The 12,438-nt window shown below is 46.7% G+C and overlaps 1 protein-coding gene across 1 annotated transcript in view; it reads right to left on the reverse strand.

Annotated features, from left to right (window-relative positions):
- Positions 1-12,438, reverse strand: part of RAB40B (RAB40B, member RAS oncogene family) — a 34,983-nt gene that overhangs the window by 2,542 nt on the left and 20,003 nt on the right. Inside the window, exons 2-5 of the mRNA XM_058561972.1 lie at positions 5,108-5,168; positions 2,660-2,720; positions 1,872-1,949; positions 857-1,079 (exon numbers count right to left, since the gene is read on the reverse strand). Of these exons, the coding sequence (XP_058417955.1) occupies positions 857-1,079; positions 1,872-1,949; positions 2,660-2,720; positions 5,108-5,168 (423 nt within the window). The remainder of the gene's footprint in view (positions 1-856; positions 1,080-1,871; positions 1,950-2,659; positions 2,721-5,107; positions 5,169-12,438) is intronic.

Below are 12,438 nucleotides of genomic sequence, written 5' to 3' on the forward strand. Positions count from 1 at the left end.
AGATTTTGTCTTCTTTGTCCCTTACAAGTCATAAGCTGACAAGTTACTCAGAGGAAAACAGTGACAGCCACAGTGTGTCACAGCATGTTTCCACAAGCAGATGAAATGTCAGGGCATGCAGTTTGGGCCATATTAACACTGAGGAATTTGAATATTATATTCCAGCTGCAAGTTTCATTATATTAAAAATACTCTATGCACTTCTATTTCAAATTTTTAAAAAATTTTTTTGAATTAATTAATTTATTTTTTTCCCCCAAAGCCCCAGTAGATAGTTGTATGTCATAGTTGCACAGCCTTCTAGTTGCTGTATGTGGGACGCCGCCTCAGCATGGCCGGAGAAGCGGTGCGTGGGTGCGCGCCCGGGATCCGAACCCGGGCCGCCAGCAGCGGAGCACGCGCACTTAACCGCTAAGCCACAGGGCCGGCCCCTATGCACTTCTATTTCTCAAATTCCTCTCTTTGTAAACAAAGTAAGTTGAAAGTGAATCATTCCTAATATGAGATACTCTTCCCCAAACTGTTGGCATGAAGGACGCAGGAAAGCATGGTGCCGCCCCTCACAGTCACTGCCCTAGGCGGTCCATGTTTACAGGCGGGGCCCTGCTCTGCCCGAGGAGGTGCCGGCCCCTTTACCACTGACACCTGTGGCTACCTTACTTATAAATGCCTTCACCTCTGCCCACGTACAGATTTCAGAAATGCCTTTTGTGAGCCTTCCAATACAGCTGTGATGATGATTTCTCTCAAGTTAAATACATGTCCTCTTCGAGAATGGAAACAGTGGCCCGGAGGTGGGTCCTGGGCAGCAGACCATCATCTGGGCGGCTATAAGACGACCCTAACTGGCACCTACCCTTGCTTGGCCTCCAGAGCCGGTCCATCCCATGCCGCAGCAGCACGACCCTGGCCAGCTCTGTGAAGGACTCGGTGATGTTGAAATTGCACAGAGGGCTGACCTCAAAGAAGGTCACCCCCAGGCGCTTGGCATAGGCCTGGGCCTGCTCTGTGGGAACCTGCCGCTTGAAGGCCAGATGCAGGCGGTTTCCCACCAGGATTTTAGGGACACCAGGGGCGTGCTAAAGGGTGAGAGAAAGGCATGGAAAATGGGTTACTTGTATGAGCTTTTGTTTTTGTTGGCTCCGTGGGTGTACTGGGGTGAGTGGCATCCCCCAAAATTCATGTCCACCCAGAACCTCAGAATGTGTCCTTATTGGGAAATAGGGTCTTTGCAGATGTAATTAGTTAAGATGAGGTCTTTGGGGTGGGCCCTAAATTCAATCACTGGTGACCTTATAAGAAGAGGCGAGGTCACGGGACACACAGGGAAGAAGCCATGTGACAGTGGGACAGAGACTGAGCAGGGCGCCTACAGGCCAAGGAGCACCACGGACTGTCAGCAGCCCCTAGAAGCTGGAGGAGGCAGGAAGGATTCTTCCCTAGAAGTTCTGGAGGGAGTGCGGCCCTGCTGACACCTTAATTTTGGACTTCTGGCCTCCAGAACCGTCAGAGAATGAATGTCTGTTGTTTTAAGCTCCCAGTTTGTGGTCAGTTGTTACGGCCACCCCAGGACACTAATACAGTGGGTTTGGTTCTGACCACTCCATGTCCCCACTGGCAGCTGGGCCAGTCAGGGTACAGCAGGCAGCAGCCCAGTCACTGCCCATCGACCCACTGACCGTGTCAGGGAAAACTGTTGTGCCTGACCGCATGCAGGACCTCGACTCTCTGAGTTAGGGCCTGATCCTGGGCCGCGAGGTGATGCGGCCTCCCTGTTGCTGAAGCCTTGTGCCCTGGCCCACGTGCCCCACTCCCCAACCCGCCACTCTTGCAAGCCCTCATGGAGGAAGCTCTGGCACGCCATGTCATACCTCATCAATCTCTTTAATCCACCGGTCGATGCCATCGAAGGACCAGCGGTTTGCGATGTCGTAGACCAGGATCACACCCTGGGGGCAAGGCACAGGCTTACCTTACGGGACAGATGTAGACGCAGCTCTGGGCCGCACTGGCCACGTATGGGCTGCTCATCACCCACTCAATCAGCTAAATAACCATGTTACTTATTTTAACACAAAACATTTTATTTTGATTAATCTTCCAAATGTAGCAGTCATATGATTGTTGCCAATAATATTTCATAAGCTCATTGATAAGCCACCAATGTCAAGGTGAGTTAGGGACTAGAACTCAATTCCCCACATCCAGGAACTGTTCCAGGGGTACAGAACGCGGGGAGACTGCAGGGATCCCTACCTCACAAGGAGCAGAGCCCACCCACCTGAATGGAGCGCTTGCATGCACATGCACAGACACACACACATGCTCATGAACACAGGTGTGCACACACACAGATATGCACACAAACACACGTGTGCACACACAAGTGTGCGCACATGTATGTACAAACATGCTCAGACATATATGTGCACACAGACATGTGCACACGAATGTATAAGTGCACAATACACAGATACGCACATGCATGTACACACAGCTCACACATGTGCATGTACATACACATGCAGAGACATACTTTTAAATTCTGTCATCAATTTATAAAGGAGCTTAATTGCCTTATCCTCCAAGTATCCATTAAAGAACATTCCACATGTTATTATTCAAAGTCAGTTTGACCTCCTGGCTCAGGGGATGTTACCTGTGCACCCCGCGAGTAGGAGCGGAATATGGTACAAAATCTTCCCTGCCCGGACGTGTCCCTAGAAAAGATGTTGGAGACAAGTAGGAAGAAATCACTGCTTCGTCCTGACAACAAGGTATTTGACCTTGGGAGCCACTGCATTTTACAACTGTTAGCTGATGGTCATCCCATGGAAAGTCCAAGACCCCAACAAAATGGTCACGTTGTCCCCTGGAGTGATCTGGACATTGGGATGTCCTTCTGGGCTCATTCTCTTTTCTAATTGTCATTTTAAAAGTCAAACTAGAAAAAATAGTGATGGGTTTCAACATAATAATTCTGACATTTAAATAAATCTAGTTAGGTTTTTAAAATTTTATTTAATTTGGAGATAAAGCTGTATAGTAAGGAATGTGAGTCTACTCCAGGGGAGAAATAGCCCAAAGGACTTGGCGAGATCCCTCAACTTCCAATTAATATAAACCGATCACATAAAGTCAGCCCTTCAGACACTTTCCTAAGTTTATCAATACAAGGAACTGACGCAGGGGGTGCCAATACCGGATAGAACAGAACATAAATCAGGATAAAGAAGAATGCGCTCCCCGGATCGAGTCTGCAGCCTGTGCTCACGGCAGTGGCTCTGGGACCAGCGGACACTGATTCCCAGCATCTTCTCTAAGGATAACGGGGACACACATCTGTCCATATCAACAGGTGACCCCACAGAGACAAGAAGTCCCCCGCGGGCCTGCCCCGCACACCAGGTGTGTCCTCACGTACGCACAGCGAAATACAGCACTGTTTTGCTGTTTTCTTCCCCGTCACCTGCAGGTGGTGACTCGTCCCTGTCTTCTGAGTCCCAGTCAGGCTGCCACTCAGGAGAACAGGGCCTGGGGCTCAGGAGGGGTCAGGGGCACTGACCAAGGCCAAAGGCATGGGAGGAGCACCTGGTGTGCCGAGAAGAAAACCAATCAGAATTCCGGCTCAGCCCCAACAGGACCTTGAAGTTTAGGCTTTGCCTGCAGAGGGAAGTTGCTAGAAAGTTTGTGGGCAAGAGACAGCAGGATGAGAGCAACCCTGAGAGATCAACCACGGGCTTCACACAGGAGTCTGGAGGGCTATCTGAAATGGGAGCGTTCCCACTACACCTGCAGTGAGCATGGCAGACAATTCCCCCGGCCTCCTGCCCCAGGCCCTCTTCTAGGTGCTGCGTGGGCGAAGGCCCCACGTGGGGGTGCCGAGGGTGGCCCCTATCCAGCTGGAGCAACTGGGAGACGTGGAGGCATTTATTAATATGGGCTGCCGGACAATAAATGGAATCAGGAGCGACAAGAGCTGTGTTTTAGATGTCTAGTGGACACTTAGGAGGAAATGTGGAGCAGCTGCTACCTGCGGCCTTCTGAGTCCGGGGCAAGTTTGGGCTGAGAGTGGGGCCCTCAGGTGGTCTCCGAGGAGGGAGAAAGGGAGAAGAGACTTGAGAATAAGCCCCAGGCCCTCCACAGCTCAGGGCTGGGTGGAGGAGGCGAGATAGAGCAGGCAGGAGCCAGAGGACAAAGGGGGAGAGTGGACAGCCAAGGCTCGCTGAGCTACAGCAACATGCAGCTCAGAGAGGACCCAGGCCATGCGGCGGGGCAGGACTTGACCACAACCCAAATGTCCTGAGGCGGACAGGCCTGAGGCTGGCAGTGGGAACGGACAGGGGCGTTGAGGGGCATCATGGAGAGAGGTTCCCTGGCCAGCCTTGGGGCTGACTGCTCCTGGGAAGGGCTGTTGGGGGATGGTAGGAGAAGGGGCTCTCAGCTACTGGAGACGCATGTGGCTTGGGGAGTGGTCTCTTGTGGTCCAGCAGGGGAAGACAGCCATGCAGGTGGCCCAGGAGAAGGGATGACACAGGGGCTGGTGACAGTGGTCAGGAAAGCTACACGGGGTGGGGATACCCCAAGGACTGGTCACAGCGGGAAACCCCTAGTTCCCCCACCCCCGCCTGGAGCTGGAGGGGCAGGGGCAGGGGTGTGACCAGAATCTCAGAGCCAGGGCTGCCTGGTGGTGGGGGGACTGGGAAAGAGACCCAGTCCAGAGCCCGGTGGGGTGGGGGGTGGTATCCTGGCCTCTTGCTCCCTCCCACCCTCCTGTCCTAGGTCTCCGGCGGTCATGACAATCAGCCCTTCCTGGCACTAGGGAGGCAGAAGCAGAGGGAGGCAGTCTTCAACAAGGACATGTGTTCTGGACAGACACTCAGAGGCCCACAAAGGCCTGTGCCTGTGACAGTCCTGGGGTTCCCCTTCCCTGGGGTGGCCCAAACAACCGGATCTCTGCCTCCTTTGGGGGAGCCACTGAGTCAGGAGGGGCTGACGGAGTGGATCTTCCCGCGGGAGGTACTAGGGCGCTCTGATGGCCAGGACGGCCTGTCCTCTGCCCAGCAAGTCCTGCTGAGGGGCCCCAGTGGGGGGACCCCTGACTCACCAGAGCTGCAGCTTCACCCGCCGGCCGTCCAGCAGGATGGTGGTGGTCTTGTAGTCAATGCCTGTGAAAGAGGGTCAGGGTAGCTTATAGGCAGGCTGGTTGCAAAGTACTTCCACAAAGTTGTTCCCAACTAAAAGGGCGCCAGAGAGAAGACTCTCACACTGGGAGGAGAAAGGATGTCTCATCAGTGCAGATTCATGGCTTATGAGGTGGGTGGGACTGGACTCTGCTTGTGTGTCTCCCCAGATTTGTTCGGCCCCCCGCCTACTAGCCTCACCACTTGATCCATGGAGCCAGACCTCCAACCCTGCTCTCCTCTCTTGTCACTGCCGCCTCTAGCCCCCTAACCGGGCCCCCTGACCAGCCCCGAGGGTTGGGCTTCACCAGCCACTGCCTGAGGGGTGGGCAACAGGAGCCAGGGGCACGGACTTGGACTCCAGCCCCTGACGGTTCTGCAGCACAGGTCCCTCATGGTGCCTCCAAAGCCCATGTGTCACCCACTGACCGAGTCTGCGAGGGCAGCCGGCTCATGTGCCCTTGATTCTGCTGACCCTCCTTCCCGCCATCACTCTGGCTGCTCTGGGACCGCCCCACCTATGCTTGACTCTTGGGCTAAAACACTGAGACAGTTTCCCCCAAATCATCCCACTAAGAACGTAAAGTAAAAACGTGCAGAATAGGAAGAATTATCTTAACTATGTAAAGACAAACACGTGTGGTGTGTGTGTGTGTGTGGGGCACACTGTGAGGAACCCCACCTGGTCACTAGAAATCTCAGGGTTGTGGAATCTGGGCAGTTTTTACCTTTTTTTTTCCAACCTGTCTCTATTTTCAAGTTTTCTTCAATGAGCATGCATTTCTTCTAAAATCAGAAAAAGCAATAAATATTTTTAAAAAGGTAAAATATTCCTCCCCATTCCACCAGAAACCAGTTCTCTACTTGTTTGAGAAACCACGCCTGTGTTCACAGAGCAAGTGGCCAGACTGCCTCTGCCAGGTCCCTGGATGAGAATATGCGCTCAGCTGGACTGACGAGGGGAAGGAGGAGTCATTGGAAGACAGCGTTTCTGCTAAGTGACTAAGAAAGCAAGAAAGGAGTCCTTCCTTCTGAAAAATAGATGCCACACAATTTACAGTCACAAGAATCATCCACACCGCTGAGTGACACCACACCACGAGGCTTTGTGGTCCTTGGTTCACTTCATCTACAGACCACCTGAGGAATGTCTCTCAAGCTTGCAAACCTACAGAAGACCATCCTTGGAAACATTCTGGGATGTGACCAGACTTGGGATGTCTTGACAAGGAAAGCTGAATTAAGAATTATAAGTCTAAAGGGAAAGTACTGATGGAAGGCAGAAGGGAAATGAAGAGAGAAGTCCTATACGAGGGCCTTACCCTGGAGAAAGTCCTGGAATGGGTGTGGAATCTGAGCAGCTCTCCTTCAAAAGAAAAACCCCTGCAACCAGGACAGGCTCAGAAAACAAGCTCCTCTGAAATGCAACACTAAAGATGGTGTCGTTTTCAGGTTACTTAGCATGTGCTCCCCGAAAGATCTAGAATGCTTAGGCTTGGTTCCCCCATTGGCTCCCTCCCCTACAAAAAGCTGCAAGAAAAAGAATGTCATATGGTCAAGTGTCCTGTCTTTAAAGCAGGTTGAGGGCAATGTGACGTGCACAGAGTTAGCTGCTTTAGAAAGTGTCCTCCTGTACTTATTTTTTAGGTCCACAATAAAAAAAATTTTCATAAGTATAAAAAATTCATTCCTGATGGTCTTTTTAAGCACCTATGTGCTTTTAAAACTATATTTGGTTTTTGTTTTCATCAGTAAGGAATATGCATCGTTTCAGGTGTCAAATCATTCTCTGAGACAGAGCACAGAAAACAGCAGGCCCTGATCCATACCCCACCCAGTGTTCCATTTCTCATTTTAATCTTTTCTAATCATTTCTTTTGCTATGTATCTCCAAATTTGTAAGCAACACACTTAACTTCCCTGTATGGAAGAAGAAAATGTAGTCCTCTTTCACTGACATACTCCATCCCTCTACCTCTAACACTCTCTATCTCTCTCCTTTACACGCACAAACACACACACACACACACAGTATAGTTACGTTGCTATTTTAGCTAGATCAATATTCAATTTTACATCAATATGACCAAGTAAACACTATCGACAGCTGAACTACATGGTATACTGTGTTTATTTGTTCAACTTCCTATATAACTTTTTGTTTTTACTGGAGTTAAAAATTGCCTTTTTGTTTATTTGCTTAGTTTTTTCTACACTCATCACTAACTCATCCCTATAATCTCCCCCAGTTATCTAAATTTCCCCTTAGTACTTCCAAATATCGAGGCATTTCACCATCTTGTGGGTGTCTTTCCAGAGCTGCTGTCCTGCTCCCTTCTGGCCTGGGAGCATGGCTGTCCTCCTGGGCCCTCCTTTCTTCTACCACTGGGTGCCACATCTCCCTCTCTCTTGGTTTACTTTCTCCTTTTGTTTCCTGAGAAGAGTGCACGGAAGACAGTTTTTGAGACTTTGCATCTCTGAAATTGTCTTTAGTCTACCCCCACACTTCACTCAGTTTGGATGGGCACACAATTGAGGTAGGAAATAATTTTCCTTAAGAAATGTGCAAGGGCTGGCCTGGTGGCATATTAGTTAAGTTCACATGCTCCGCTACAGCAGCCCGGGGTTCACGGGTTCAGGTCCTGGGTGCGGACCTACACCGCTCATCAAGCCATGCTGTGGTGGTATCCTACATACAAAATAGAGGAAGATTGGCACAGATGTTAGCTCAGGGACAATCTTCCTCAAGCAAAAAGAGGAAGATCGGCAACCAAAATTAACTCAGGGCCAATCCTCCTCACGAAAAAAAAAAGAAATGTGCAGACATTGTTCCATTAAAGTCTACCTTCCAGAGTTCCTGTTGAGAAGTCAGATGTCAAACTGATTCTTTTTTTTTTTTAATTGAGGTAACATTGGTTTATAACATTATATAAATTTCAGGTGTACATCATTATATTTTGATTTCTGTGTAGACTACATCATGTTCATCGCCCAAAGACTAATCCCCATCCATCACCGTACACGTGTCCTGTCATCCCTCTCACCCTCCTCCTTTCCGCCTTCCCATCTGGTAACCACTAGTCTAATCTCTGTCTCTGATTGTTTGTTGTTTTTATCTTCTATTTATGAGTGAGATCATATGGTATTTGACATTCTCTGTCTGACATTTCACTTAGCATAATATTCTCAAGGTCCATCCATGTTGTCCAAAATGGCAAGATTTCATCTTTTTTATGGCTGAATAGCATTCCGTTGTGTATATATATCACATCTTCTTTATCTATTCGCCCCTTGATGGGCATTTAGGTTGTTTCCAAAACTTGGCTAATGTGAATAATGCCACAATGAATACAGGGGTGCATATATCTTTACACATTCATATTTTCCTGTTCTTTGGATAAATACCCACCAGTGGAATAGCTGGATCATATGGTAGTTCTATTCTTAATTTTTTTGTGTGTGCGTGAGGAGGATTTTTTGCAGAGAATTTTTTGCTCCTATTTTTTGCTGAGGAAGATTGGCCCTGGGCTAACATCTGTGCCCATCTTCCTCTACTTTATATGGGACGCCACCACAGCACGGCTTGACAAGCAGTGTGTCGGTGCATGCCCAGGATCCGAACCTGCGAACCCTGGGCCACCGAAGCAGAGCACGCACACTTAACTGCTGTGCCACCAGGCTGGCCCTATTCTTAATTTTTTGAGGAATTTCCATACTGTTTTCCATAGTGGCTGCACCGGTTTGCATTCCCACCAGCAGTGGAGGAGAGTTCACTTTTCTCCAGATCCTCTCAAACACCTATTATTTCTCATCTTGTTAATTATAGCCATTCTGATGGGTATGAGGTGATATCTCATTGTAGTTTTGATTTGCATTTCCCTAATAATTTGTGATGTTGAACATCTTTTTTTTTTTTAAACGATGTCTTTTTTTTTTTTTTAAGATTTTATTTATTTATTTTTTCCCCCCAAAGCCCCAGTAGACAGTTGTATGTCATAGCTGCACATCCTTCTAGTTGCTGTATGTAGGACGCGGCCTCAGCATGGCAGGAGAAGCGGTGCCTCGGTGCGCGCCCGGGATCCGAACCGGGGCCACCAGCAGCGGAGTGTGCGCACTTAACCGCTAAGCCATGGGGCCGGCCCTTGAACATCTTTTCATGTGCCTGTTGGCCATCTGTATATCTACTTTGGAAAAATGTCTGTTCATATCCTCTGCCCATTTTTTTTTTTTTTTTGTGAGGCAGATTAGCCTTGAGCTAACACCTATGCCAAGCCTCCTCTTTTTTTTGTTGAGGAAGACCGGCCCTGAGCTAACATCTATTGCTAATCCTCCTCCTTTTTTTTTCCCTTTTCTCCCCAAAGCCCCAGGAGATAGTTGTATGTTATAGTTGCACATCCTGCTAGTTGCTGTATGTGGGATGCCGCCTCAGCATGGCCCGAGAAGCGGTGAGTCGGTGCGCGCCCAGGATCCGAACCAGGGCCACCAGTAGTGGAGCGTGCGCACCTAACCGCTAAGCCACGGGGCCGGCCCCTCCTCTGCCCATTTTTTAACTCAGTTGTTAGTTTTTTTTGTTGTTGAGATGTATGAGTTTTTTATATATTTCGGATATTAACCCCTTATCAGATATATGGTTTGCAAATATCTTCTCCCAATTGTTAGGTTGTCTTTTCATTTTGTTGATGGTTTCCTGGCTGTGCAGAAGCTTTTTAATTTGACGTAGTCCCATTTGTTTATTTTTTCCTTTATTTCCCTTGCCTAGTCAAACATGGTGTTTGAAAATATGCTGCTAAGAGTGATGTCGAAGAGCGTACTGCCTATGTTTTCTTCTATAAGTTTCATGGTTTCAGGTCTTACATTCAAGTCTTTAATCCATTTTGAGTTAATTTTTGTGTATGGTGAAGATAATCGTCTACTTTCATTCTTTTGCATGTGGCTGTCCAGTTTTCCCAACACCTTTTGTTGAAGTGACTTTCTCCATTGTATGTTCTTGGCTCCTTTGTCAAAGATTAGCTGTCCATAGATGTGCAGGTTTATTTCTGGGCTCTCGATTCTATTCCACTGATCTGTGTGTCTGTTTTTGTGCCAGTACCATGCTGTTTTGGTTACCATAGCTTTGTAGTATATTTTGAAATCAGGGAGTATGATACCTTGACTTTGCTCTTTTTTCTCAGGATTCCTTTGGCTATCTGGGGTCTTTTGTTGTTCCATATAAATTTTAGGATTCTTTGTCCTAGTTCTGTGAAAAGTGTCATTGGAACTTTGATAGGGATTGCATTGAATCTATAGATTGCTTTAGGAAGTATGGACATCTTAACTATGCTAATTCTTCCAATCCAAGAGCACAGAATATCTTTTCATTTCTTTGTGTCTTCTTCAATTTCTTTCAACAATGTTTTATAATTTTCAGTGTACAGGTCTTTCACCTCGTTGGTTAAATTTATTCCTAGGTTATTTTATTCTTTTTGTTGCAATTGTAAACGGGATTGTATTCTTAATTGGATTGTATTCTTAATTTCTCTTTCTGCTACTTCATTGTTAGTGTATAGAAACATAACTCATTTTTGTATGTTGATTTTGTATCCTGCAACTTTAGTGTATTCATTTATTATTTCTAAAAGTTTTTGGGTGGATTCTTTAGGGGTTTCTATATATAAAATCATGTTATCTGCAAAAAGTGACAGTTCCACTTCTTCCTTTTCAATTTGGATCCCCTTTATCTCTTTTTCTTGCCTGATTGCTCTGGCTAGGATTTCCAATGCTATGTTAAATAAGAGTGGTGAAAGTGGGCATCCTTTTCTGGTTCCTGTTCTCAGAGGAATGGCTTTCAGTTTTTCTCCACTGAGTATGATATTAGCTGTGAGTTTGTCATATATGGCCTTTATTATGTTGAGGTATTTTCCTTCTACACCCATTTTATTCCGAGTTTTTATCATAAATGGATGCTGTATCTATCTTGTCAAATGCTTTCTCTGAGCATCTATTCTATCTATTGAGGAGTATACATCTCTGAGTATCTATTGAGATGATCACGTGATTTTTGTTCTTCATTTTGTTAATGTGGTGTATCATGTTGATTGATTTGTGGATGGTGAACCATCCTGGCATCCCTGGGGTAAATCCCACTTGATCATGCTGTATGATTTTTTTAATGTGTGGTCATATTTGATATTCTAGTATTTTGTTGAGGATTTTTGCATGGACGTTCATCAACGATATTGGCCTGTAATTTTCTTTTTTTGTGTTGTCCTTGTCTGGTTTTGGTACCAGGGTAATGTTGGGCTCATAGAATGAGTTAGGAAGCTTCCCCTCCTCTTCAATTTTTTGGAATAGTTTGAGAAGAAAAGGTATTAAGTCTTCTTTGAATGTTTGGTAGAATTCACCAGGGAAGCCATCTGGTCCTGGACTTTTATTTTTGGGGAGGTTTTTGATTACTGTTTCAATCTCCTTACTGGTGATTGGTCTATTCAAATTCTCTATTTCCTCTTTTTTTATTTTTTTTTAATTTTTATTTATTTTATTCTTTTTCCCCCAAAGCCCCAGTAGATAGTTGTATGTCATAGTTGCACAGCCTTCTAGTTGCTGTATGTGGGACGCGGCCTCATCGTGGCTGGAGAAGCGGTGCATCGGTGCGCGCCCGGGATCTGAACCCAGGCCGCCAGCAGCAGAGCGCGCGCACTTAACCGCTAAGCCACGGGGCCGGCCCTCTATTTCCTCTTGATTCAATTTTGGAAGGTTGTGTAATTCTAAAACTTTATCCAAAATAAATAAAATCTTAAAAAAAAAAAAAAATGGGGCCGGCCCCGTGGCTTAGTGGTTAAGTGCGTGCGCTCCGCTGCTGGCGGCCCGGGTTCGGATCCCGGGCGTGTACGTGCATCGACGCACCGCTTCTCCAGCCATGCTGAGGCCATGTCCCACATACAGCAACTGGAAGGATGTGCAGCTGTGACATACAACTATCTACTGGGGCTTTGGGGGGGGGAATAAATAAAATCTTTAAAATAAAAATAAATAAATAAAAAACTTTATCCATTTCTTCCATATTAAAAATTTGTTGGCATATAGCTTTTCACAGTATTCTCTCATAATCTTTTGTATTTCTGAGGTGTCCGTTGTAATTTCTCCTCTTTCATTTCTGATTTTATTTGAACCTTCCCTTTTTTTTTCTTGCTGCGTCTAGCTAAAAGTTTGTCAATTTTATCTTTTCAAAGAACCAGCTCTTAGTTTCATTGATTTTTTTTAGTCTCTATTTCATTTA

This window comes from Diceros bicornis, chromosome 18 (assembly GCF_020826845.1).
Source record: "Diceros bicornis minor isolate mBicDic1 chromosome 18, mDicBic1.mat.cur, whole genome shotgun sequence".
Taxonomy (NCBI): Eukaryota; Metazoa; Chordata; class Mammalia; order Perissodactyla; family Rhinocerotidae; genus Diceros; species Diceros bicornis.